The sequence below is a fragment of the Odontomachus brunneus genome, unplaced genomic scaffold (genome assembly GCF_010583005.1).
Source record: "Odontomachus brunneus isolate Ranch 3 - 2012 unplaced genomic scaffold, Obru_v1 Obru_scaffold_078, whole genome shotgun sequence".
NCBI classification, from domain to species: Eukaryota; Metazoa; Arthropoda; class Insecta; order Hymenoptera; family Formicidae; genus Odontomachus; species Odontomachus brunneus.
The window spans coordinates 1,586,870-1,614,502 of NW_022639528.1; the positions used below are offsets into that span (position 1 = coordinate 1,586,870).

At 37.6% G+C, this 27,633-nt stretch overlaps 6 protein-coding genes across 13 annotated transcripts; 3 read left to right on the forward strand and 3 right to left on the reverse strand.

The window, feature by feature from the left end:
- Positions 1-4,967: 4,967 nt before the first annotated feature.
- On the reverse strand, positions 4,968-13,950 carry LOC116847441 (sorting nexin-13-like). Of its 2 annotated transcripts, none has more exons than XM_032822444.1 (10): positions 13,759-13,950; positions 11,935-12,047; positions 11,703-11,802; positions 11,526-11,612; positions 11,306-11,430; positions 10,053-10,614; positions 8,198-9,772; positions 7,774-7,962; positions 7,471-7,685; positions 4,968-7,252 (listed from the first exon to the last, which is right to left on the reverse strand). In XM_032822444.1, the coding sequence occupies exons 2-10, from the start codon at positions 12,045-12,047 to the stop codon at positions 6,922-6,924; spliced, it is 3,297 nt and encodes a 1,098-aa protein (XP_032678335.1). In that variant the 5' UTR covers positions 13,759-13,950; the 3' UTR covers positions 4,968-6,921. The 2 variants fall into 2 exon arrangements, with proteins under 2 accessions (XP_032678335.1, XP_032678336.1); XM_032822445.1 differs by lacking the exon at positions 13,759-13,950 and adding an exon at positions 13,322-13,484.
- A 142-nt stretch (positions 13,951-14,092) lies between these two features.
- LOC116847443 (arginine-hydroxylase NDUFAF5, mitochondrial) lies at positions 14,093-16,115 on the forward strand. 2 transcript variants are annotated; one of them, XM_032822447.1, is made up of 3 exons: positions 14,093-15,169; positions 15,263-15,444; positions 15,719-16,115. In XM_032822447.1, exons 1-3 carry the CDS (start codon positions 14,556-14,558, stop codon positions 16,006-16,008), a joined length of 1,086 nt encoding a protein of 361 aa, XP_032678338.1. In that variant the 5' UTR covers positions 14,093-14,555; the 3' UTR covers positions 16,009-16,115. The 2 variants fall into 2 exon arrangements, with proteins under 2 accessions (XP_032678338.1, XP_032678337.1); XM_032822446.1 differs by having other exon boundaries at positions 14,556-15,169; positions 15,260-15,444.
- Positions 15,994-17,529, reverse strand: LOC116847445 (ubiquitin-fold modifier-conjugating enzyme 1). Of its 2 annotated transcripts, XM_032822451.1 has the most exons (5): positions 17,379-17,529; positions 17,101-17,310; positions 16,761-16,892; positions 16,420-16,587; positions 15,994-16,277 (listed from the first exon to the last, which is right to left on the reverse strand). In XM_032822451.1, the coding sequence occupies exons 2-5, from the start codon at positions 17,221-17,223 to the stop codon at positions 16,191-16,193; spliced, it is 510 nt and encodes a 169-aa protein (XP_032678342.1). In that variant the 5' UTR covers positions 17,224-17,310; positions 17,379-17,529; the 3' UTR covers positions 15,994-16,190. The 2 variants fall into 2 exon arrangements, with proteins under 2 accessions (XP_032678342.1, XP_032678343.1); XM_032822452.1 differs by lacking the exon at positions 17,379-17,529 and having other exon boundaries at positions 17,101-17,346.
- On the reverse strand, positions 17,420-21,467 carry LOC116847446 (39S ribosomal protein L33, mitochondrial-like). 3 transcript variants are annotated; one of them, XM_032822455.1, is made up of 3 exons: positions 21,084-21,467; positions 20,782-20,885; positions 17,420-17,565 (listed from the first exon to the last, which is right to left on the reverse strand). In XM_032822455.1, exons 1-3 carry the CDS (start codon positions 21,119-21,121, stop codon positions 17,531-17,533), a joined length of 177 nt encoding a protein of 58 aa, XP_032678346.1. In that variant the 5' UTR covers positions 21,122-21,467; the 3' UTR covers positions 17,420-17,530. The 3 variants fall into 3 exon arrangements, with proteins under 3 accessions (XP_032678346.1, XP_032678345.1, XP_032678344.1); XM_032822454.1 differs by lacking the exon at positions 17,420-17,565 and adding an exon at positions 19,862-20,283; XM_032822453.1 differs by lacking the exon at positions 17,420-17,565 and adding an exon at positions 19,862-20,245 and having other exon boundaries at positions 21,084-21,447.
- LOC116847444 lies at positions 18,367-19,907 on the forward strand. 2 transcript variants are annotated; one of them, XM_032822448.1, is made up of 5 exons: positions 18,367-18,595; positions 19,020-19,135; positions 19,211-19,341; positions 19,481-19,674; positions 19,758-19,907. In XM_032822448.1, exons 1-5 carry the CDS (start codon positions 18,539-18,541, stop codon positions 19,815-19,817), a joined length of 558 nt encoding a protein of 185 aa, XP_032678339.1. In that variant the 5' UTR covers positions 18,367-18,538; the 3' UTR covers positions 19,818-19,907. The 2 variants fall into 2 exon arrangements, with proteins under 2 accessions (XP_032678339.1, XP_032678341.1); XM_032822450.1 differs by lacking the exon at positions 18,367-18,595 and adding an exon at positions 18,606-18,646.
- Positions 21,468-25,201: 3,734 nt separating the features above from the next.
- Positions 25,202-27,525, forward strand: LOC116847473 (SAP domain-containing ribonucleoprotein). 2 transcript variants are annotated; one of them, XM_032822504.1, is made up of 7 exons: positions 25,202-25,517; positions 26,017-26,110; positions 26,187-26,248; positions 26,426-26,665; positions 26,820-26,948; positions 27,062-27,133; positions 27,226-27,525. In XM_032822504.1, the coding sequence occupies exons 1-7, from the start codon at positions 25,467-25,469 to the stop codon at positions 27,319-27,321; spliced, it is 744 nt and encodes a 247-aa protein (XP_032678395.1). In that variant the 5' UTR covers positions 25,202-25,466; the 3' UTR covers positions 27,322-27,525. The 2 variants fall into 2 exon arrangements, with proteins under 2 accessions (XP_032678395.1, XP_032678394.1); XM_032822503.1 differs by having other exon boundaries at positions 25,205-25,517; positions 26,017-26,113.
- The last annotated feature ends 108 nt before the right edge of the window (positions 27,526-27,633 follow it).

A 27,633-nucleotide genomic window follows, 5' to 3' on the forward strand; every position in this document is an offset into this window, starting at 1 on the left:
TTAAATCTTAGCAAATATATATCTACAGAGTAAATATTTACTATTTCTTAAATGTTTTTTCTCTCAATGTATAATTTTGTTAAAAATCGATCTTTTTGGGTATATTTTCTCTCAGAGACATAAAATAGTTATAAAATAGTGGCGGAATAAAATCCAAGTGTGCAAACAGATTTGTGTTATATATATTTTGAAATTTTCCCGAATCTTTACGGAAGTTGATGAAGGATTGAATATTTATTTGGACTTTATAAACTTAACATTGTACGCGGGAGATTAATACTGCAATTTTAAATACAATCGTAAGTCTCGTAACTTGTCCTCGTAAAATTCGTAAGAATTTATGAGTAGATTAACAATTGTATGCAATATCATATCGTACAATCATTTGTAAATATCGTAAATTACATGAAATCGTAGATATTTACGATAATTTTAATTGTATAACATATAATTGCATAGAATTGTAAATCTACTCATAAGTTCTTACGTATTTTATAAGAATAAGTTACGAGACTTACGATTCTGTTTAGAATTGCAGCATAAGATTAGATAAAGGATTAGAGGCAGCTGTGTTTTCCGTTAGCTTCTACTCACAGGAAAATTTTATTTAAGAGTAAACGTATCCCTAGATTATACCGATAGAGAAGCGGAAGCATCATGGACGGCGTGAATTTTGGCGCATCGAATGCGTCATGCAAATTCTCCGCGTTGCACATGAATTTTTCCCTGGTCCGTACATCCGGCTTTCTGAGTCATACTGTCAATCCAACGGAAAAGTTGACCGCTATCGTACGTTGTTTACGCGTAATCGATCTGCTCGCATCCCTCTCGTAATCCTATTACAACGCTGTAACTCGCGGGCCACCAGGCTTCGAGCGAGCGTATAAAACGATTGCGCAAGTCCTACGGATCCTTCCACGATCAGGGATCTAACGCGCGTAAATTCTCGCCCCTACCAACCCTCGCTGCGAACTAGAGTAGTGTGCGAATTTTAAGTCGTGAGTCATTGTATCATTGATGCGCTATCAGACGCTGTCAATATTTGTTACACTATTGTTATCTTCATTACTCGATGATTTCAATAAGCGATCACAGCCTGGCCCTAATTTCGATATAAAAATAAACTCAAATGTGCTCATGTAGCTTGCTTTACAGAAGTCGTACAATTTCTGAGTAAAAAATACGTAAGCTTTTGAGGAATTTATATTTAAGATGTATAAGCGTTTTTAATGCAAAGCTAATGTAAGTCAATTAGAAGGTAATGCCTCGAACAGATACGTCGAATGTCGCAGAACTCCAAACTCCCGCCGTGACTGATCATTTTCATTGATATTATTTTCATTGAGTCGGCGCGTGTTTTACAACGCAAACGACACTCGCGGGGTGATTCGATTCACCCTCTCCGCACTCCCATTCATTCTTGCGCCGTTACTATACCTCGTGGTGGAAAAGCGCGCAGCCGCGTTTACAGCGGTGCGTCGTTGGCTTCTCGTTTTGCGAATTATTTCGTCGCAGTTACAGATTCGCCCTGATCGCTAGGATCCAACTGGCCAGGAATGCGCTAAATTGTCGCGCGCAAAATGTCAGATTTCGAGAATTTCAGTTTTCGAAAATATCTAATACTTCTCCCAAGAGAGATCGGAAACCGGTTATCGGCGTCGATCGACATGGACGTTAAATTTCACTTTATAATATTTTTACAAGACACGCCAATTGCAAATGTCTTACAGACGTATCTTAAATATCGTTGGACATTTCTCACACATACTTCTGCGTTCCGTTCACGAACGCTGATCGTATTTGTCCGTACGAATTTCGGCGACGCGCAATTCCCCGGTTTCGTGCGAAAACACACTTCTGGAATTCCATGCGAGCATCGACGCGTATAGGACGAGAGACAGACTTGTGATGAGAAGCGGGGATCAAAACCGGTGTAATTTCAGTGAGATCCAATCACGGTGGCTCCCGAGAAGCACGAAAACGATCCCTTTGCGCGCGACAGCGGAAGAACGCGGTGATTCACGCGGAGAAGCGAGACTCTTCCTTATATTCGCGCGGCACCGAATAATAATAAGCTCACCAAAATTACACGATTTACACACATTCAGACACGCATACATACACACACACATACACAAAAACACGCAGCGTTAAACACACGTTCTCGCGGGGTAGTGAAAACTCGGTTAACCGGAAGTCGCGCGTAGCCGCCGGCCAAGAAAACACGCCGGGACGTGTACGCGACCGTTTATGACAGCGCGGGTACCTCGGACACGACTGATCGAGTGACCGAGGGGGTAGCATCGCGGGGTATACCCCTCCCGTCACAGACGCGGAGGCGCGCGCGCGCGCGCCTGTGTATAGAATTACGCGTGTGTCGGGCTGCGTGTAAATGTGCACGCGTATTCGTGCGTATGCTATACTACTCCACGTCGTACACCCGAAGACTCGTCCCCCATGCGCTTCGAGAACGAGGCGGTCGAGGGAAGAGAGAAGTGCGCTGCCAAAGAAAGAGAGAGAGAGAAAGAGAGACTCCTCCTCTCCCTTGTTCTCTCTCTCCGTCACTCGACTTTCTTCTGCCCTTCTCTCGTTCTCTCTCTGTCTCTCTCTCTCTCTCCAACCCTCTGTTCCCCCGGCAAAAGCACCCCGCTCGTCCCCCTCCAACCCCCTGCGGCACGCTCTCGCGTGCGTGAATCATGCATATCGATTTTCTTTCGTTAGAGTAAGCGAGGGCCGGTTGTTCGACGGTAGTCACATCGCTCACGTATGGTCTATCTCCCCTCTCCTTTCTTTTCTCTTTCGCCCCCCACCCCCTTTCTTTCTGACAGCCCGGGGCCCGTAACACGCCACGGGCGAGAACCCCCTTCTGAAAACGCATACGCGAGCGGTACCTGATTCTTTTCGCACAATGGCTCCTGTTCTCGCTTTCCTTCTGTCCCCCTACCCTCATCGTCCGTCCCCCGTTCTTTTCCCTTCCACCTCTTCTCTCTTTCTCTCTGTGCTCTCGTCCTCTTCTCCGGGTACCCCTTCCTCGTTACGACGCGCGAAGCCCTCGACGCTCCCCCCGCGCGCCCTTCAAATGATCTTTGCTCCTTCATCCCCCTTCGACGCTATTTTGAGCCCCGACAAAATGTCCCTATCAGGGACGTGCACAGAAAACTTTCATGTAAATGCTATCAAAAGTAGTTATATCGTTTAAGATATAGTTTAAGGTGATTATGTACAACTCCCTTTCTTTCATGTTACAACTTAATGATTATCTTGTATTGTTATAGAAATATAATATTAATATTAATATTAACATATAATATTAATTCGATTTAATTTTATGACAAATGTATTTATTAATAATTATTTTATAATTCGTGAGATAGAATGGAAAGATAAAACGGACACGGTCACTCCCTTGTGTGCGCCACTGGTCCCCCTGCAAAACGCCAAGCGTGATGGCCAAAGTTTTAATTGTCCATCCAGTTTGTTAGTGAAAGTCGGGATAAGCTGATTAACGTTCTCGAGAAGGAGCATGTCTATCAGGTACACGTATTTTGATTTTGTGTCCTAGGTTAGTGTCGTGGTTCGGACAGGTCACAGATATTTCGTGAAAAGTCGAAAGAACTACGGAAAAGATGCTGTGAATTCACTCTCGAGTTACCTTCACCAATGTACACATTCGTTTCTCGATTTTCTCCTCTGTTCTTCCCAGTTTCCAGTTCCTCTTTCGGAGGCAATTACAACCACGTCTCTGGTTCAAGAAGCGAATTTATCAAGCAGAGAAATTAGTAAAAATCGTCGATTTTTCGTCTTCTACGCGCGCAACGTGTTACGTATAAAGACCATGTCGGCTCATGAAGTTCTAGTTAAGAGAGAAGCGGTACAAAGTACGACGGGGGGTGAGCTCGTGACGGAACCACGGTTGGCCCCCTCCCATCAGACCTCTCTGTCGAGCATCCCCTTCTGGGGGAAACCTACGGTTTCGGGGCGGCGACCCAAGCCCGGTAATAAACTTCTTTTGTTTTCGAACACCCTCTCTTCCATTGTCGCGTGTTCTTTGCTTTCTCTTCTTAGCCGGCAACAAAGCGACGAGGGCCCACGCGCCCGACAGACAATCATGCTCTGTTTTAACCGGCAGTCGCCGACTAGAATTAACTAAGCTTGCAACCAGAAACATTCACTTAGCTTCCACTCATAGTTCACTTGTGTTCTAACACTCGTACTTACATCACCGGTAATTAGACCACTTGGACTAGCCTGACAATTCCTTTGGCTCGAGTCGGAGGAGTTTGAGTGTTTGATCCAACAACGGTCACTCTTTTAATTAATTTTTCTTTTAATGAAAGAACATAGGAGATCAATTTAAATATCTCTGTAAATTTTTTGTAATGAAACATGGTAATATTTTCACGTACAACATTAATAAAAATAGTGCCACAACGAAACAAAGAATGAAGATTAGATTTTGACTCCACATGAACGAATGTCTCAACCGATTAGAGTGAATATATTCCTCTGATGGAAATATATCAGATTCACTTTTCAATTTCGAATGAAAATATTCACTTAACGATCTCGAGTTAACTGAACTGTCACTTTTCGAGTGAAATTTTATTCCAAGCAATTTAGAGATATAATTTTTTTGCAGCGTACTGTAATATATTAATTTATAATATTACAGTTTAAGCGGTCATTGATATTAACTTTAATCTCTAATCAAATTTTTGCTTCGACGTATCTTTTCCTCTTAATTAGCATGTTATTCTTTTGTATGATTCTGTATAACGCATAATGAGCGCAAATAATAGTCCAATGAAGGCAAAAAGAATCATATTGGAAGGACTGTCAGGGCTATTACTTGGCAGTATTGCGCAAATCAAATGTGTCGCACGTGTTTATAAAAATAAATGTCGGTACATGAATACGGTCGACACATGAGGACATGTTTGGGGAGGAAAATAAGAACTTCCAACCGATTATAAATAGTTCCTTTAATAAGTAAACATGGTAAGTATGGCGTTTTAACACGATAGAAATAACTTTATATACAGACGTACGGTAGAGAGTAATATACAACAATTTTATACATTTGCGTTTTGCACTCTCAATGAAGATAATCGATTCGGTTTCTGTTAATTTCAATTGAACGTGTCATCGGGACTATTAAAGTGTAGTAATCTTGCTAAAAAATAAATATAGACACTACTCGCGCACCTAAATGGCACAAAAATAAACTTCCAGGGTAAACCAGCATATAAATTAAGTATAACGTCTGCGATAAATTATACGTCTAGATAAGCGGCGTTTCACTCGCTCGGAATTTAAGTAGATCGTGTTGTGATTGTGATGTATGTACGATTGCGTGATGCCATAGTGTTCTTTTCTTCTTTTTACGTCTACGTGCCACGTGTTGTGGTTTGAGGATAATTGTAAAAAGGACAATCATCTAACTACCTGGTGTAGCTTAAAATGCAAATGGAATGTTTTCCCGTGGACCTTATTGCATTCTCCTACGAGATAATCACAAGAAGTTCGCACTTCATATTATTCTACGTTATAATACCGACGGGAGTAGAAGCCCGAATTGCAGGCTCGCAATTACGCAATTCAGATCTGTATATTATATACTTTTTGGCCACTAGATCACTTCGAGTAGCTGCATATCGCTGGAAAAGCTCCGCACCGCCTGCGTCACTCTCACCACGCGATCAGTGATTTTAGTTCGTTTATGTCGTGGAAACGGGGCAATTTGTATTCTGCGGGAGTAAGGAAAGACATTCTCGTATGATCGTGCATAGAGAATGATTTATATTGAGAGATTCAACGAACATGAATCCAAACAGGAAAATCATGGTTCGTTATGGTTCCTTTTTTCTTTTTAAGAGTCCAACTTTTTGAATGCATTAACGAAATATCGAATTTATTTTTCCTAAAAACACAAGAATATCATCTTATCTGTTATGTATTTTATACTATGTGCGCAAATTGTTTTCTTTTTATTTTTTAATTTGTGGCGCGGAACTTTTCCGACGTGCGCATCTTTGAATATATACAAATAATTGAGATATGAAAGCGTTCGACTTTCGTTTTGTTCCCTGTCGAAAGCTAGGCGGTGGTTGTCCGTTGCAATGGCGACATGTATCCACTTCGCTCACTGCAGCTCAGAGGACTATTTGGAGAAAGAACGACATTCAGTAATATCTCAATAAGCTTAGCGAGATTGAGGACTCATTGAGGACCCATTGAGCTCGAATAAGCTGTTGCCGGTTTAACACGGTCGACTCTCGCAGATTGCGATAAATCCCAAAAGATACCTAATGAAGTATCAAAAAGTACGCGACTAACGAGCTTGCACTGCACGCTTTCTATCTCTGCTGCCGCGCTGCAAAAGTTGGGCGCGTCGGTTCGCCGTCTATTAAACTCACACATATATTAAGTACACGTTACGATTGTATTCAGGCATCACAATTGCTATATTGTTAAAAAAAGAACAAAAAAATTGAGCTATACTTTCTCTAAAAAAGTGTTGAAAACAATCAGAAATTCTTTCTACGAAAGACGCGATAACTGCCAGATATGTGATTGATCTCACGTCGTTAAAGGAACAATATTCGATTGACTTTTATAAATACGTTTTGTCCTAGAGAGATAAAGAGAAAAAGAGCGAAGATTAAAATCGAATTAAGAGCCCAACGGGTCGAACACGTAGATATTTTAAATATGTTTCTGTTACGTTGGACACACTCTGCGCACAAGTATTTTCCTAATATCATAATTTTCTAAACTATCCGAAAACGCGTGACGTGATCTCTATTCGAAGATCGCCGACAGAAATCGGCAAGATTTCTAATTTCCCGTGAGTCGTCTCGACTAATCACGTGGCCGCTCTCGCGCCATTGCATCCGGACATTAATCCATCCTGTTCTTCCATCAGGATTTCCCCTTGTTTTTGTTCCTCACTCTCGGCGACACCGAATAAAGTTTTCTGAAAATTGCCACTAAATCGTTCTGCGGGAATAGGGTCTCCACGACACCCTCCAGCAACACGTACAACAGTCTTCTGTTTAGTACGGGCCGTTGAAAGAGCTCAAACACCCTCAGCAGCCCGCGCCTCGTAGTCTCGCTGCCTATGATATGTTTCAGCTCGTCCGAAAGACAGGAAAGCAAGGCGACTTTAGCTGCCACTCGCGTTCTGTTCTTCATCTCTGTATCTCGTGGCGGTTTACTCTCGGCTTTCACGCCATTTGGCCAGAAGCTATTCCTGTCAAATGCGACTTTATTAGTTAACAATTTTAATGTCAGATTAAATACCGGTGAAATTTATAGCGATCAACTTTGGCAGACAAATACTGTCGCGTTAAAATAAAAATTATAACACGAATTTCGTCATTACCAAGTGAAATTTTAATGACGGATTTCTCGACGAGTATCGGTCGCACTTGTGCAAACATTTCGCTCGCGGCAATATCAGCTACTTACTTGAACAAACGCAAATAACCCGCGACCTTCGACGGGCTAGTTAAAAACGACACGTACTCCACTATTCTTCTATTTACTATATCTCCAAACATCGTTCGAATGATTTGCCGTAACAGTGTTATGATTCGTCTTCGCAACCATTGATTTCGTACTTTTAAGTCAAAGATCTCATCCATTAATAGCAGCATAATTCGCAACGGGATATTGTCGTCTGTCTAAAAATTATATGCATCGGGTGATTTTAATATCCGTTGTCTTTCTAGACATGTGAGAACGCGGTCACTGAAAACATAGAGATGATACCTCTGTGTCAAGACCGGCGCCGACTTTGGTATTCTCGTAAAAAATACTTGTTTTCTTAGGATTGCCGAAGAATTTGCTCAGATTGTCCATTACACCGTCCACCGTGCTCAACATATTGTCCGGCATCGTTTTGACCGCTTGCGTGACGCTTTTCATGGAGGTCTTCAAGGGATTCATTAAAGTATCTATCTGTAAAGCATACATACACCATTTTACTAGACAATTTTTCTCAAAAAAAAAAAAAAAAAATATATATATATATACAATATTATATTTTCAAAACCATATTTTCTGATGTGAATTATAATTTATTTCTTATATGATATTAATTTCTTATATTAGAATTTATTTAATTTGTTCATTTCTAGTGGGAATTTGATCTATAGTGTCGCTGGATGAGTAAGCCAAAATTCTATAAATTTACCGTTCTAGAGATTTGCCCGCCAGTGACTCCTTTGTCGTAGTCTCCTTGCTCTAAGAAAGCTAGCAACAAATTTTGCAATCCCATATGGCCGTCCACGATCGCGGGCTTCGTCAGTTGGCACAACCAAGCGTTCAGCATCAACATCCGTCTTTCCAATACCGTACGTTCCATATTGTGAAACGCTTTTTTTGCGGGGAACGGTATCTTTGCCAGATCATAATACTTCTCTTTGATCTTCTGATGCAAGTCATAGAAGTCGGAGTACCGTCTGTATATGTGCCACTTCTCCTTATAGCCCGAATCGTAATTCTTCGTGACAGCCACGGCATAGATCCCGTACGTTTTCCCGCGATCGCTGACGATGCCGGTCTCTATTATCGTCGCGGTGATCTCGAAACGGCCCTGCTGCAGTTTCTTGATCGCGTTCTGATCGTAGTCGTTCTCGTCCAGCTTGACGAATTGTTCTGCATTCGTCTCAACGTAAAACGAAATATCCTTCTTCTCACCGATCTGATCGATCTCCGTGGCGGAGCTCTTGCGCGTGATTTTCGTGCTTTTCAGATTGCTGTACGCGTCCCCATCGATCTCGTCGGACACTCTACCTTCATTCATCTCCCCCATGCTTGCTAGACTTGAGGCAGAACTCGACTTCGTAGCTCCCTCTTTTGCGACCGTGAGTCTTGCGTCATCGGACATCTTGTATGTCTCCGACAACTCGTCCAAAGTGTCCAATTCGTTGTTCGTGCTGGATAGACTTATACTGTCCAAGGACTTTGTGTCGTCCTCGGACACCGGATCTTTTAGCAGATCTAGTTCGGCTAGCAGTTTGACGTAAGCCAACGAGCGCTTGAACCCAGGCAAGAATCTGTCCTCGTTTTGCAGTTTCTCATAGCAGCAGCTGCGCAAATCATCGAACCAAGTCTCCTTCACCGATTCGGTCCTTGTTCTCGTCAACAGACTCTTCACCAGCATGTCGTCCAACTGCAACTTTGGCGACGCCTTGTCGCTAAGATACTGCTGGTAGATCTTCGTGGCTGCCTCTTTCAGATTGTCCAAGTCTGCGTTTTTACGTCTAGTGCCGGCTACGCTCCCGGATTGGCCGCTCTGTATTTTCTGCAATTCCATATCCGATATCTGTTGCTCAGCCGAAACCCGCCATCCGTAGATATTCAGGTAGAAGAATAGGTACGCTTCTGCGTTAATGGAGGTCATATAGTCGATAAAATAACTCAGCGCGATGTTATTCTTCAAAAGCTCGTCCAACGGCAAATTGACCAGTTTTTGGCCAGGCATAAGCAATCTATTCCATTCCGGCTGGGCACCGATCCCATCGGTCTCTGTTTCCAGGCCCTCTTGCATGCCGATGATCCTCGTTTCCAGGATCTTCTTCACGTAGAGCAGACTGTTCAATTGCTGCTTCACTGACAGATCGTCCTCACCGCCCGAGTCTTTCGAGCGCAGGTGTGCTATCTCTTTACAAATTATATTCTTCGTCGCCATTAATTCGTCTAAATTATCCGTTATTCTAATCACTGTTAAAAAGACATCACTTGGTAAGCCACTCTCCTTAGTACACTAAAATAAAAAAATTAAAGTATTACACGCACGATTTAGGTGAAATTATTTGCGTTGTATATATAAAATTGATAAAAAATGACAGAGTTGTACGCGATAAGATAGATAGATATAGATAGATAAATTAGATTACATAGATTCGTTTGTTAATAAATTAATGGAAAAGTGGAAATCTTTGTTTAGAAACTCGTAGAGGAACAATGATTTTATCAGTGGCAATCACAAGATTGCCCGTGAAAAATTGCAAATGCATCGCTCTCTCTTTTTCTCTCATACTCACCAGCCATATACATGCCTGATTAATGTAATCAGGATCGGAGAACAGATCCAACAACGGTCTGATTATAACGTTCACTAACAATTCCCTTAAGATAAATCTCACAGTTAAACAATCGAAGTCTGCTTTGGGCAGTACTAGGTACAGCAGGATCTCCGATATTTCGCCCAGGAACTCCAGCTCCTGGGTGTCGTTCGTGCATACCAAGTCCCTGCATATCAGGTTGCTCTCCATCTGCACCTCGAGATCGAAAAATATCTTTTCCAGAGACTCGTCCTCCTTCTCGTCGCCGGACTCGATCGGCTCGGTAAGCGACGACAGGTTCGGTATGTAAAACTTCGACTGCGAGTACCAGGACACGTCGGTCTCGCTCTTGTTACGCCGGTGTGTGGGCGTCTTCTTCGGCGTGCCGCCCGACGTGCTCGAGCTCGCGCTACCTTTCTGCATCCTGTTCGATCGTATTTGCTTCATTCTCGCGCTCGCTTGCCGATACAGCCGCACGTGCGAGGCTGCATCGTCGACGAGTCGCGTCGTCAAGTAGGGTATCCAATCGACGCTCTTGACCCTGTTTTGTGCATCGATGTTTAATCAATGATAAGCGACAATTCGCACTTGAACAATGCTTCAATCGCAATTTCGTTGGATAGGTAATTATTTTTTACTGAATGACACTTGACATTTCAAGAACTTTTTGGTCTCTACGAAACGTGAACTGATATCTTACAATTATTCTTGCTTGAGGAACAGTGCGGCGCATTAGCATGAAATATGTTAAAAGTATGCCAAGTAAATGTAAATTTCGACTGCCAAACGTAACTTTCAAACCGTATTCAAATCATTGGTTTTCAACGGAGTTTCAATATGCAAAGATTCATCAATGATACAACTACACGGAGAAAATTTTGTAGTAGACATTATTATAGTATTTTGTAACTGTGTGAAAAATATATTCATATCCTGCAGCACACACAATTAACTATGCTTTCGTTCTATAGGTGTTATTTATATTTTGAAAACTGAAATGCACTATTAATTAAATTTTGCTATATTTCCAGTAAAAAATTTACTATGTTCCTTAGCAAGATGGACAATCTATTTCTGCACCATTAAAAATATAATGAAATTGAAAAGAATTTGAAAAGAAACTATAATATTCTCTCCCATTGCCAGTTATTCTCCCTTCCAACGTAAATGCCATTGTTTTGTTTCAGGCAGATTTAATGACAATACAAAAGTATGAAAATATTTGTACATACCGATTTGCGACATTAATGGCGATTTTTTGAGCAGTGTCTCGCACAGAATAAATGAATTCTTCATCGTCCGTAACAACGGTGTACCACGGCTCCACATAATCTCTGATGAGAAAATCCAAGATTTCCTAAAATAAGAAACGGACGTACGTTAGATGCTACTTTTTCAAACAATCGAGAGAGACGATTATTCATCATTGTCTTATGAATATTGAGTATGTACTTGCAGGGATTCATCAATGATACGACTACCGGTTATTCTTCTGTCTAACGTGAATGTCATTCTTTCCTTAGATAGATCTAATATATACTGAAAACGTAAAATGGAGCGTCACATGCTTATATTATATCACGTTATCGGCAAAATGGCCGTCAGGTCATTTTTAAATTCTAAACTCACCTGTCGGAACTTTTCAGTCTTCTTAGTTAAGTCTTCCCTTTCAGACCTAATTACATCGTCGAGATTCGGAGCGTACATTCTATATATACAGGTCAATGCCCTGCAACAAAAGAATATCCTTGTATCCGCGCATTTCTCATTAACCCGCGACGCTCGTTTAAAAAACATCTATTTATCTTCCTTCGGGATATCTTATCTCTTTTCTAGTCGCTACGATTCTTTTTCATCTTACCCTAAAATTAACGCAAGCAAACAGACAAGGAGCTTCACGACCGTTCCTATGCCGAGGATGTAAGCGAGCAGAGTCGCCGCAGCTCCGAGAACGCCATACAATGGGACGTTCATCTGCAAAGATAACAAAGTCAGTCGTGTAAATGCCGCGACAGCGTGCACCGAGAGGAGTGCAGCGCGTTTTTCGCAAAATCGCGCGCCAAAGTGTGCGCCCACCGTAATTATCGCGGGAAACGCGAAGAGACACGCGCGGAGATAGCGATAATAAAAATACGCCGTCAAGACTTTCCCGTGCAACGACGGCAACTTATCGGGAGCTGTCTCGTTGTATATGCCTATCAAATAGTAGCGTTGATAACTCGAAATGAGGGAACAAGCGGAGGAGTCCAAACGAGAAGATAACGGATTCTTAATGCGCTCGACGATCGCAAGCAAAAACCCGAGGTTGAATTTTAGTTTCTTGTAAGCGTCCAAAACACGACAGGATGGAACGCTGAATTTCATTTGTTTTACGTGCATACGAATTCATCTCGTTCCGTTATCTTCACGATAACAACAACGGCGAATTGACAATACATTGCAGCAAAAACAAAGCGAATATCGATTTATCTTCAGTGATTATCAAAGCTTTGTATATAAAAGATCAGAGATCTGTTGGCATGTAGATTATTTGTAATATACACTAATGACTATGTACACAATATCAAAAGCCAACGTTTTGCGGAAAAGTGACAAGGAAATCCATAATATTTATATATAAAAAGTCAGAAATTTGTTGACATGCAGATATCGATTTGTTTATAGTATAAATTAATGGCTATATGTGTGTGTATGTGTGTGTGTGTGTAGAATATAAAATACTAAAGTTTCGCGGAAATGATGGAGAAATCCGCAACATAAAAATTTACATAAAAATTAGATGTTTATTGACATGTAGATTCCGACTTGTCTATAACATAAATTAATGAGTGTATACGAAATTGCCAATGTTTCGCGGAGAAATGATGAAGAAATCCACGTAAATAGTATACATACAGAAAATCAGAGATATTAGTACGTAGATTCCAATTTGTTCATAACATAAATTAATGGCTGTACATACGGAATATAAAAAGCCCCAACGTTTCACTGAGAAATGAAAAAGAATCGGCATAATTTATACATAAAAAGCCAAAAGTATCGACACGTAGATTCCAATTTGTTTGTAACACAAATTAACGCTACATACGGAGAAGTCCACGCATCACGAATGAGTGATGAGAGAGAAATCCGCATTACTCACAAAACACCTATACATATCGACAGCGAAATACAAAGAGTACTCGTGCGAGACACAGGATATGCTTGAGCCGTGGCGTTGCCGCCGTTCGAAAACAAAACACTCTCACCTCTCCGGCCCAACATCGAGGAGCACTCGCCTCAGCCCTTTAACTCGCGCGAGCTTCTGCCGAAGATCGATCGCGCCTCGCTCGCTATTCTCATCTCACCAATTCCGAACGCTCGTCCGGACGCGATTGTCGCAGCAGCCGCTGCGCGACTGACATTATCGCGCCCCGTTCTCCCCCCTGTCCTACACAACAACTCGACGTAACTGTCACACTGACGTGTACTGTCGTAGGCACGCACTTGTGCGAAGAACGCACGTATTGCACGTCTTATCACGCGCGTCAGCCCGCCGTCGAGGTGTGAATCTCGCAATAAACAATGCGAGGTGCGCGAACAAGATCAAAGATCAGGAGCCGAGCCGAGCATACGTCGTCGACGACGTGAGGGCGACGGACGCGCAACGTAGGTGTTCTCGAGGGCGATCCAGCGGGTTACACACCTTTGGTTGCTCGTCGGGCCGGTGGTCGTCACGTAATCGGCTACACGCATATTGCGAGTCTCACGACGACGTTGCTCATTCAGAGCGAGCTGGTCAGCTGAGCGGCGCTTTATTTACATCCTGGCAGATGATACGGCACGTTGCGCTGATAAGTACGTCGGGCGACATCATGTCTTCCGATCCTGTACGATTCTGCGTGGTTGGCGGTGGTTGCGCGACGTCGTCGTGTCGTCGTCGTCGTCGTCATCATTATTATCGTCGCGCAGCGGCGGCACCGATGAGAAACTAATCAAGATCGACGATCCGACGCTACGCGTGTAACTTTAGGTTTTTGGGTGTGCACTTACGCCCTCTTCGGCGAGGTGGTGCAAGTAGGAAGCGGTGATGGTCATGGAAATGTATTCGTGACTAGAAATAATAGAAAATAATTAAACTGTAATATTAATTCATTAAAATTTGTCACTTGCAGATGAGACTTTTGAATTATCATGTCAGATGTTATCGACGCTCTCGAGTTATTTTTGAGCCCGGAAGTTTGTACGCTGTAGTGCAATCTTCAGTAGTATCTGGTCAATGGTGTTGTCATTTCCTTTTGTTGAGATTATGATATAATTTTCCTAACATTATTTTACGCGGGAGAAGAAAGTGTTTTAGAAACAAAAATAAGACTGTAGGTGAAAATATTTATCAAAATAAAGAATTTTTCCAACTTTCACGTGGATAATGCATTGAGATTAGCGTCACAAAGTACTTACACCGTTGCGCACAGTGTCAAGCCACTCGGCGAATACGTAAGGATGATCCCGAGAGTTTTGATTCGTCATAGCCGCGCAAAGACTCACTTACGCGCAATATGCGATAAATCAAATCTATTAAATCCTAGATACAATCCTAGCTATGTGTTCAATATCGCATCAATATCTGCGCTACCTCCCGACAGTCCGATAAACGTCTTCGACAGGAACGCGAAGTTGTTGCATCGCGAGCGTGCTGCTAGGGATCCTGATGTCAAGATATATGATTACATCAAGGACGAAGTGGGCAACCGACTGTCCGATAGAATTTTCGATATCAAGCGCAAATTCAGTAGAGCCTTGGACCTGGGCTGTGGTCGTGGCCACGTTTCCAAGCGGATCCTCAGTGAGTCCGTAGAGGAGTTGGTGCTGAGCGACATGAGTCCAAGCTTCTTAAATCAGGCTGAGACCACAGAGGGTGTGAAAGTCATAAAAGAAGTTATTGATGAGGAGATTCCCTCCTTTGAGGCCAACAGCTTTGATATGGTGATCAGCTGTCTGAGTCTTCATTGGGTCAATGACCTCCCAGGATGTTTCAGACATGTTAACAACAGCTTGAAGAGTGATGGTGTCTTCTTGGCAGCTGTATTCGGTGGTGATACACTTTATGAGTTAAGGTAAATATAAAAATTGATTGGAATCATTGAGAAACTCTTGGAGTATTGCATCTGCATCAATCATTTCTAGCATTCATTCTGATAATACAGAAGTTCCTTGCAATTAGCTGAACTGGAGAGGCATGGAGGTATCTCGCCGCATATCTCACCTTTCGTGGAGATCAGGGATATTGGATCCCTATTGACAAGAGCAAATTTTACCATGTTAACTATTGATACCGATGAAATAGTCATTGGTTACCCAAGTATGTTCGAGCTTATGTGGGACTTGAAAGGTAAAGGGCAATCGATATCATGTGTTGTTATTGAAACAACTTTGAGCTACAACTGAAATTCTATTTCAGTTAGTACTTTTAATGTGTTGTTATAGAAAAAGTTCTCAGAATTGAAATAAAATTGCAGTTAATTATAGGAACTGCTTTCAATTAGTATGATTTATATATTTATATATGTAAGAAATTAGTGTTAAGAAACACAAATTTAGCATTAAGAAACACAAAGGAAAAAGATGAATCACATTTTTCATATGAAAAATTTTTATTTGTCTAGGAATGGCAGAGAATAACGCAGCCAAGAATCGTAACTTGCATCTATCGAGAGATACGCTGATTGCAGCTGCTTCTATATACCAAGAGCTCTATGGGAAAACCAAAGAAGACAATACCCCGTTTGTTCCCGCTACATTTCAGATAATATACATGTTGGGATGGAAACCTGACCCGTCTCAACCGAAGCCTCTTGAGAGAGGTACAGGAGAGGTGTCGCTCAAGGACTTATACAAGCTTGACAAGATAATCAAGAAAAGTGAAAAGATAAAACTCGGCGACGACGATAAGTAGTCTTTATTAATCGCGTGTTGAATAATGTAAATACTCTGCATCTTGTGTAAAATATAACGTATTGTATAAATCTCCAATGAGAGGCATAAAAAATAATTTATCAACAATCGTATTTTCTCGCTGTTTTCATGCACATTCTCTACTGAAGAACTTTTTTCACTTTTTATATGTGCCATATTCATTCAAGGGGTTTTTTTCTCTTCATCTTTGTGAACTATAATGCCTTTCTCTATGAGTTCTGGAATTTCCACTGCCAACCATGGTCCCAACTAAAAAGTAAATTTTAAAAAAGTAGATTTAAAATCAAATATTTTTATACATGAGAATATTAAATCTTAATGTATAAATTTATATTTTCTCTAAAAGACAACCATTAATATATTATAAGATAAATATAATTATTTGGCTTACACCAAGAGCCATAGCATGAGCAATGCCAAATTTGGGGACATTGCGAGCCCAGAGTGGCTTGAAATGATCAGTTAGGCAGATCTTACCACCTCTGTACATTTTTGCTGTTTTGCCATCTAATTCTGGTAGAGCAATCTCTGGTGCTGTTGTGGGATATGTAACAGGAATCTAATATGTATCAGAAAAAACAAGATACTATTGAACAAACCTTCTAAGTTTTATGATTTTAGTATAAATAAAACAATTAAAATATACTAAAATACAATTAAAATATATTAAAATAATATGTTCAATAGAATATCTTCATTTTACATAGAATGAACCAAAAAATTTCCACTTACATCAAATTCTATATCAAATTCATATTTCAAGAAATTCTGGATATACCAGCATTTACCAAACCACTTAGTGCCTTCCTTATTCGATTGTAGCCTAAACCAATCATTGTCTGCCTCTTTATTATTTTTAACATACTATAAAAAACAATTATAAAAAATAAATTCTCCTTAATTATTATTAATTTAATTATAATTATTTAATATAATTTAATTATTGTTTAATTTAATTGAATTCTTTCATTTTTACGACTTGTCATAGACAAATTAATCTTTGATAGTCATTTAAATTGGAGTGATCAAAACTGATCAGTCCATATGGAAGTGACGTTTATAAATTCTTTACCTTGATGAGAGCTTGATACTCCTCTTTCAATCTTTGCACCCATATATCTTTATCTCTGGGACCGGCTTTCGTTTGTAACAATGGTATATTACTTAAACTTTTCTTTGTTGATTCATCAACCATCCTGACAATTTATCGCTTCATACACATTTAAAGGTTATGCTCGTTTGCTTTGGCTGCGTTTCGAAATTCACTGCGAGTACTGAAAATCTATAATTCATGTCACGTATATTATAGAATTTCAGTACTGACAGTGAATTTCGGAATGCAGCCTTTACCTGTCTCTTGTAGTCTGTTCTTTTCAGCTGCATTGCTGAACTGGTCAACGTACGGGAAGAAATAATTCAATTCGTGGAACACGGAATCTAGTAAGATTTTGTCTTCCGCGTTTCCGCACTTCATGTAATGGCACCCTGACACGGAACGCGGCCTATGTTGCTGCGTTGCTGCATTGGCCTGCATTAGCTGCGTTCAGGGGGTCGATTGTGTATCTCGAAACGGAGTGAAAATTACAAAAGTAAACAAATTCACTAGGCATTGACCAATGAAATTACAAATATTCTAGTAAATTTGCTCACTTTTATCATTTTCATTCTGTTTTGAGATACACAATCGACCCCCTGAAAACATAGCTGATCAGTGAGCGGTCAGTGATTATTGGTCCTTACTGTTAAATCTCTAATTTTAGACCAATTACATTGACGAATTGCTCAACTGTTGTGCAACTGTTGAGTTCGCTAAACGCACCCATTGGCTTGGATCATTTAGGGCTATCGCACACAAATTGACATAACTGCATATGCATAGCATAAGATCGTATGGACCAATGAGCATCGAATATTAAGCATCGAACACCAATATGGCGACTTAATACTCGATGCTCATTGGTACATACGGTCTTATGCTATGCATATGCAGTTATGTCAATTTGTGTGCGATAGCCCTTAGGACCAGCAAATTCATTGAGTAACACATAGAACATAGGGTGCGTTCAGCGAACTCAACAGTTGCACAACAGTTGAGCAATTCGTCAATGTAATTGGTTTAAAGTTAGAGATCTAACAGTAAAGACCATAATCACTGACCGCTCACTGATCAGCTATGTTTTCTGAACATTGTTTAGAAGTTTTGGTTACACTTTTCCCGAAAACTAGATGGGAAAATGGTGGTACCAACAAAAACCCCTAGGCAACAATTTTAATTTCTGCGGATTAGTGATACTGTAGAAGTAGCAAGTCTATGAATTTTGCGGAGTCGTTTGACATATGCGTATGTATATGTCAAATAACAAACTGTCACTAATCCGTAGAAATTAAAATTGTGTTACTTAGGAGTTTTTGTTGGTACCAACATTTTTCCATCTAGTTTTCGGGAAAATGTCGTGTAACCGAAGTTTCTGTTAATTCCTTGTGGGAAACAAGCAAGGACGGAAAGAAAAATGACCAGCAAAATGAAACCAACAAATTCTGCCGCAAAAAAGAACGCCGTTTCTAAGGTTAGTATACTTATATTTTCAGGTACATGAGAAATGTGTGTTTACGACGTGGTAATAACGTTTTTGTTTGATACATTTTAATTATCTAATTACTTAACCTTCTCCAAGATCACTCATGCTCAATTTTTCTGTCGTGACAAATATGTGTATTAAATTTTTCCTACTCATAATTTTACTGTTATTTATTATTGTATAAACAGAGATATTATTCTTCTGTCATTTTTTTTAGTATACACAAGATGTTCTAAGGTGATATAGGAAGGAGAAACACTATAAATTTATATATTTTTATACATAAAACTAATGTTTGGAAAAAAGTAGTAATTAGAGATAAACTAATTTGACAAATAAAAAGAAGTGATAGCAATGTCATTCTTGTAAAATAAATAATTAGGTATTTATATTTTTTCTATTATCAAAACAGGAGAGAAGAGAACCTTTGCACATTTTGCAGCCATCAGCCATAGATAAAGAAAACTTAGTCACTGTTGGCAGGATGCTCAGATCTACTAAACAAACTAAGAAAGTAAAGACTAAAAAGTAAGTTGTTTTGAAAAGATAATTATGTAGATATATTTTAACAAGTTGACTATATATTAATACATGACATTTCAGTGTTGTATCAGAGAAAACAAAACCTAGTCCTCCTAATAAGTCCTCTAAACAGATAATGTTTCAAGACAAGGCTGTACAGACTGCTCGAGGAGAAAAGATAAAAATTGAAGTCGAAGATTTAACATCTACAGGTATAATCAATATAATATATATTTATCTTAACATTTCATGCTTCTTGCATATATTATGTATGCATAGCATGTACATAAAAAATTTAATTTTAAATTAAATTACTACTAAAATATTTATTTTGTCCTATTTTTTGTTTAGCTGGTCCTAGTGAAAATTATTGGGAAGTCTTAGCTGAAAGGCGACAAATAGCACTTGATGATGCGTTAGAAAAAATTAGTATATTAGAAGAACGTGTAGAAAAATTAAGTGAACAAAATGAAAGATTGAAAGAGCAAAAACTCATTCATGAGGAGATGTTGAAAGAGACAAAGACACTTATTGAAGTGCTGCAGGTAATGTTGATCTTATGCTATATCAATATATTATATTCCACATTAATTTTTGCTTTAAAATTGTATATCATATTTTATTACAGGAAATGATTGATGGTGATGGCAACGGTATAAATAATTCATTAGATGACAGCATTTACTAAGATCGAATGTATATATAATTTTTTATATGATTAACACATTTTTATATGATTAACACATTTTATTAAATACTAATATAATTTATATACAATATTCAGTATGATAAGACATAAATAATAATGATATCTGATTTGTATCTCGAAACTTTTTTAATGTTTATTTTCACTCTGTTCAAATGTTTAGTTTTCATTAGTACAGTTTAATTTTGGATTAAATAAAATTTTATTTGTGATTAAATAAAATTTTTTTTAATTGTGTGTTATTCAGGATAAAAGTTGTGTTGCTCTATATTTCAAGCTGTGTAAGCATTCTTAGTCCATCTTGTGTTTTTATCTCTTATATTTTGCTTATGTTATAGTAAAAATTAGATGTACATACTACTTCATGCTACGTACTTTCTTTAGTTCTGTATAAAGAACTTGGTGTTGAACTATAAAAAAAAATTAAATCCAATATGCATCGTATCCTCTGTTTATTGAAAAAAATTATTAAAAACAGTATTATGTATTATTTGTAATTAAAAAAATACAATTAAAACATACAATAAATTTTCTCTTTTGTATTCTATGATTGATATTCAGAACTTTACTATCAATAAAAGTGCTTCTGAAAGTTAAAAAGCTTATAAGCCACCTTTAGAGATACTTGTATTGATAACAGGGAATTCAATATCAGTCCATGTGAAAAGTAAATTTGTAATAGTAAATGACAATGGCTTGGTTTACATCGTGCACTTGATACACGTACTTAATAGTAACTTTCTATTAGATAATCTTAATATCGTCAATGCATATCAACAGCGACATTCTATCGATACAATACGTTTTGTTGATAAATATTATACCAGCTTAATATACCATTGTTTATATATATCGTCGATATTAAGATTATCTAATAGAAAGTTACTATTTAGTACGCGTATCAAGTGCATGATGTAAACCAAGCCAATACATATCAATTACTTACTGTAAGGATCAAAGTGTAAGAATTCAAGTTTATCAGCTATCCTCTCTCGTATACGTATTATCTTGTGACCAGTTACAACACTTTCTGCTATGACCATGATATTTCTGCAATAAATAACAATAGACATCTATTAATTGATAACACATTGGATATATCAATCCCTTATTGACATCCTCAAAAGAAATTACACAACTTTTTTTACAAATATTTATAATTATTTGTATTAAATAATCCCACGATTATACGATTCATATTCTAACCTCAAATTTTCGATCAACTATTTTATATATTGCCGTACTTACTTGCTCTTAGGCTTCAGTAACACGTTCGTTAATAACATAGTGTCGAAAATTATTCTCGATTACGTGGTTCAAGAGATTGTCTGTACGCAATATATTGTGAATAAATAATCCAATAAGTACTATACAACGCACCAAACTCCAACAAGATTATGACATGGTCTAAACCAATTCAATATTCTTGTCTCTTATTATTTTACTTGGACTCAGACTTATCTCTACTGTCTTTTCATCCAAGGTACGAGGTACGAATTCCAAAACAATCAGGTCCGAACGTGTTCGAACACTTCTCAACGTAACGGCGGTTAAGACCTTCACACACACTTTCCGTAAAGCGTCTTCTACAATGGCAGTAGGAGTAGTAGTAAGAAATAAGCAGTAAGTAAATAGACCAATCACAATCGATTATTTTTGAAACGTGAGAATGGAATTGGTCAATTTGCTTACTGCTTATTTCTTACTACTACTCCTACTGCCATTGTAGAAGACGCTTAACAGTAACCGTAAGACGTAACGTAAGAATTGACCAATCACGTTGAGAATCGTCGAAACATAAGGTCGCCATTTTTGTGAATACTCCATCGTAATTGGTTAATTCTTACATTACATCTTACGATTACTGTTACGGAAAGTGTGTGTGAAGGCCTTTAAATTGGTGGCACATAGAAAAACTTAAGCCCCTTCTACAATTGGGTAAGCGTAGTCGTGAACATAAGAGTCAACCAATTCGAATATTTTATTCACTGATTGCTTTATTCTGATTGGTTGTCGTAATCACTTACAACCACTTACACTACGTTCACGCAATTGTAGAATGGGCTTTAAGCAGTAAGCGTAAGTAGTAAGCGAATCAGCCAATCACAGTTGTTGATTCTTCAACGTAAGAAGAATCAACGACTGTGATTGGTCAATTTGTTTACTGCTTACGTCTTACTGCTTAAGTTTTTCTGTGTGCCACGGCCCTTAAGCCTAACCTTAAGCCGGAACATTCAACGCGATACGCAGTGAAGGATAAGTCAACCCATACTACAGATAGATGATGATTGGTTAACGAATTGGTATCTAATTTTTTTTTCTTTTTTATTGGAGTGCGTTCAGATTCCCCATCCGGGCGCACCCTGACACCCAGAGAGCGTTCAGATTCCTTTTAAGGTCTCCCGCCAAACATCAAGTGGAACGTTCATATTGACCGCGTTCCGTTTCACGCATATGCGCATTTATCTATAGTTCATGTCACGTATATTGTAGGCTAGAAAACCTCCAGTAAAGAGAATCGTCAAGCAGCTACTCTGCGATTGGCTGGCATAAACATGTACGGACCCGGACATTGCAAAACCATATATATATATATATATGCTGTTGAGTCTGCTGAATGCAGCCAATGGCTTAGTTTACATCGTGCACTTGATATGCGTAAATAGTAACTTTATATTAGATAATCTTAATATCGACAATGCATATCAACCGCGGCGCATTCAATCATTACAATTCGAAAATCCCCACTTTTCGAAAATCGAACATTCTGATACCGCAATAGATTGTTCCAGTTGTTCCAAACATTGTTCCAAAAGGACAAATCCGTAAGCTGAATTATAAGTCCAAAAATGAAAAAAATGTTTTTGACCTGGCACCCCATGTTTTGAAAATTAAGCATTCCGATACCGATATAGATTGTTCTAGTTGTTCCAAACATTGTTCCAAAAGTACAAATCAATAAGTTTAATTATAAGCCCGAAAAATAAAAAAAAAGTTTTTTGACAGTCTATCAGACCAAGGGTAAACTTATACTATCTTTCTTGTTCCAACTGAGATCTTTTTGTTCTGAGATGTTCTAGGCTTAAGAATTATAGTTCTAGAGTATGAGACTCGTAAGCTCATGCATTCTCCGAAAATTCGTAAAAAAATCGATTTGACAGTACTCGACGTCAAGAGTAAACACATGCTTCCTTTTTTGTTCCAACCGAGATCTTTTTGTTCTGAGTTGTGCTAGGCTTAAGAATTATAGTTTTAGAGTATAAGACTCGTAGCGTCATTCGTTCTCCGAAAATTCGAAAAAAAATCGATTTGACAGCAAGAGAAAACACATGCTTCCTTTCTGTTCCAACTGAGATCTTTTTGTTCTGAGTTATACTAGGCTTAAACGACGAAGCAATTTCACTTTATTTTGTCATGACATTTTGTAATTATTTCCGCCAATTTTCCTATAATAAAGATTAATTTTTGTAAGAAATCATCTTTTTCTTGAATTTTTGTCACCTCAGAAATATATTTCAATCATCCTTATTTTCAATCATCCAAATAATTATACTTTTTTAAATCAGTATATAGAACTTTTTTTTTTAAGAAAATAGTTTCATCTAAAAAAACCTGAAAATATTTTTGTTAATTTTAATATGTTGTTAAGTTATGAATTTTTTTTACGAAATTACATTTTTTGTCGATTTCGGCAAATTTAAATTGTTATTGCAAAAAATTGTTAATAAATGACTAAAGTAACTATTGGAACATAAAATATAATCTCTCTAGAGTATCCCAGAATTTTTTCAGATTTTTTAGATGATCGATTTTTTTTCGAATTTTCGGAGAACCGATGACGCTACGAGTCTCATATTTTAAAACTATAATTCTTAAGCCTAGCACAACTTAGAACAAAAAGATCTCGGTTGGAACAAGAAAGGAAGCATGTGTTTACTCTTGACGTCGAGTACTGTCAAATCGATTTTTTTACGAATTTTCAGAGAACGAATGATCTAATGAGTCTTATACTCTAGAACTATAATTCTTAAGCCTAGAACATCTCAGAACAAAAAGATCTCGGTTGGAACAAGAAGGATAGTATAAGTTTACTCTTGGTCGGATAGACTGTTTGTCAAAAAACTTTTTTTTAATTTTTCGGGCTTATAATTAAACTTATTGATTTGTGCTTTTGGAACAATGTTTGGAACAACTAGAACAATCTATATCGATATCGGAATGCTTTATTTTCAAAAAATGGGATGGTCAAAAACATTTTTTTCATTTTTTGGACTTATAATTTAGCTCACGGATTTGTCCTTTTGGAGCAATGTTTGGAACAACTAGAACAATCTATATCGATATCGGAATGCTTTATTTTCAAAAAATGGGATGGTCAAAAACATTTTTTTCATTTTTTGGACTTATAATTTAGCTCACGGATTTGTCCTTTTGGAGCAATGTTTGGAACAACTAGAACAATCTATATCGATATCGGAATGCTTTATTTTCAAAAAATGGGATGGTCAAAAACATTTTTTTCATTTTTTGGACTTATAATTTAGCTCACGGATTTGTCCTTTTGGAGCAATGTTTGGAACAACTAGAACAATCTATATCGATATCGGAATGCTTTATTTTCAAAAAATGGGATGGTCAAAAACATTTTTTTCATTTTTTGGACTTATAATTTAGCTCACGGATTTGTCCTTTTGGAGCAATGTTTGGAACAACTAGAACAATCTATATCGATATCGGAATGCTTTATTTTCAAAAAATGGGATGGTCAAAAACATTTTTTTCATTTTTTGGACTTATAATTTAGCTCACGGATTTGTCCTTTTGGAGCAATGTTTGGAACAACTAGAACAATCTATATCGATATCGGAATGCTTTATTTTCAAAAAATGGGATGGTCAAAAACATTTTTTTCATTTTTTGGACTTATAATTTAGCTCACGGATTTGTCCTTTTGGAGCAATGTTTGGAACAACTAGAACAATCTATTGCGGTATCAGAATTTTCGATTTTCGAAAAGTGGGGTGCCAGCTCAAAAAATTATTTTCTTTGTTTTATTCGAAAACCGTTTCGAATGAAACAATATCACTTTGGAACAATGTGGTACAAAGTGAGAACAATCTGGAATAACTTTCAAAATTATAAATTTCAAAAAGTGGGGTGCCAACTTCATACACTCTCCTTCTTCTTAAGTCGGAATGCGTTCCTAAATTTGCTAAAAACGACCCACCAACCTTTAAGTCCGCGACTGTACTTAAATGAGATGATGTGATTGGTTGGCGCAAGTTACGCTTACGCAAGTTACGCTGCATGAGGAGGCACCCTTAGAGTGAAAAAAAAATATACTTGTCTCACTCAAACTTATTACACCAATTCAGCAGTGCAACCGAAAAGAACAGACCACTAGATACGATATGTTAGAATCGGACTACGTCCGCACCGGAAATACAAATCAATTTATACATCGAGTTTGGTATATCTTTTATGGAAGAACTGTGCCACTCGAGAAGTGGCGCGTCCTAACGAAGAGTTTTGCATAAAACACTGTAAACGCAGAAGCTGAGATATTTATTGTCAGTAATATTTTGATATTTTGATTGACATAATTTGATATCTCAATACGCTTCAGGAACGATGGCAGACTCATCTTATGATAAAGGACTTAGCGAATTGTCGAAAATGAAGGTACGTATCACGAACTGTATGATCAGTACGTGCAGTCGTGTTTATCGCCTCGGTAGCTAACCTCTAATATTTTTTGTAAGCATCTACTGTCTTATGTCTGTTTTGAAATACATGATGTTTCCTTTAGTTGTTAATTGGAAATTTTTATTTTGTTGGTCACTTAATGTGCAATAATTAAATTTTACTACGTTCAACTAATCGATATTGAACGGTCTAGTTATATGGAGCAAGGAAAAAATTTTTTCACAAGCTTATTAATATCTATCAATTAATATTATTAGTAGAGAAATAATATATAGTAAGATGTAAAAGACTTAATCACTTGATATATTTTGAAACTGCATTATAAAGAATATGTAAATTCATGTGTTGTTGATTATGAAAATAGACAGTAAAGACAGTTTGGTAAAGACAGTTTATATTATATAATAAAATGTTTATGTATATAGACTTCTTTCCTTTTGTTATATCAAACTTTAATATTTTTTTACTTTTATAGGTAGCTGATTTGAGAGCAGAATTAAAGCAAAGAGGACTTCCCACTACAGGCAATAAAAACGAATTGGTAGAGAGACTTCAAGTGGCAATGCATGGTGGTTCGTTTTCTTCTCTCTTTACTGTAATAAAAATAAATCAGATATATTAATGGATGAATTGTTTCTATTTTAGATTCTGCATTGTCTTTGGATGAGACTGCAGAAGAGATTTTAGATGAAGATGAAGTACTTGGGGTAAGTACATGTGATATTAACAACTTTGTATGCATGTGTATATATTGTATATATGTAACTTAATGAACATAATATATACATAATACAATATTATATATAATGCAGTAATTATATACATATATATTTCTTTTTCTTTGTTTTAAACAATATAAAAGATTCATTGTTGATCAATTACAGGATGAAGAAATAGAAGAACTATCCAGTAAGCCAGACTCACAAGAGCTTTCTAAGAAACGAAAATTGTCCACAGAAAGCAACAATGGTAATACCAAGAAGGTTGTATTAAATCGTAAATCCGTGCTCGAAGAAATCAAGAACGACCAAGTGGAGAAAAATGAGAACAAAAGTGTAAAATCTGCAGAGGCTGCACCGTCTGAGAAAAAGATCATAAAATTATCGGAGCTCGGCGTGAAAGAGGTACTAGAAAATTACACAACTTCTGTTTGCTGACACTATAAAGCATAATAAAATCTATATTTGTCTTACACAATATAGTAGAAATATATTATATACGTGTTATTATACATGTGTTATTTAGTGACACATGTTCATCATCTTAATTCTTTGACAGAGATTAGAGATGAGGGCGAAGAAATTTGGAATGCCACTATCCGAAGCTGCAAAGAAGGAAGCTAGACTAGCTCGATTCAATGTAAACAATCAAAATAATAAATCTGCAGCATCTATAAAGACACCTGTGGTAAGAAGTCAATTTTTCATCTCACAGCTATGTATAAGTGTTATTTAAGTAAAACGTTAATTTCAGGAACATTAAACGTTAATTTATTGTTAATGCGTTAATTTTGTTTGCAGCATACCACTTACGAGGTACTGAAGAAACGTGCAGAAAGATTTGGTACATCAGTGTCTACTTTAATGGAAAAGGTAAATAGGCGACTTATTGTTTCATTTTCTTCCTCATTATTTATTGCTTTTCTATCGTTATTACTTTAAGTTGAAATGTTTTTTTCTTCTAGGCTGAACTGGCTGAACGATTAGAGAAAAGAAAAGCCAGGTTTGGTGAGGTGAAATCTGAAGACAAAGTTCACAATAAATACAAGATTGTTAAATGATACTCAGTGTTATATACCAAAACGTCGCTTTAGATTTTGATTTTTAACTTAAATTTTCTTATTTTCAAAATAAAGCTATTATATAAAAAAATATATATGTATGTATACATGAAAGACAATCGATTATTATAATATGTATTATGCGTTTGTAATTTGCCTTGTAATATCAATCAGTATTAAAACATTAATAGTAGATTTTTTTTATTGATGGTTTTCTTTTCTTTAATATATTATTCTCATTTACTGTAATGATGAAACAAAGATCATTTTTAAAGATGTAAATGTATACACTGGTAGCAACGCGCAACTACT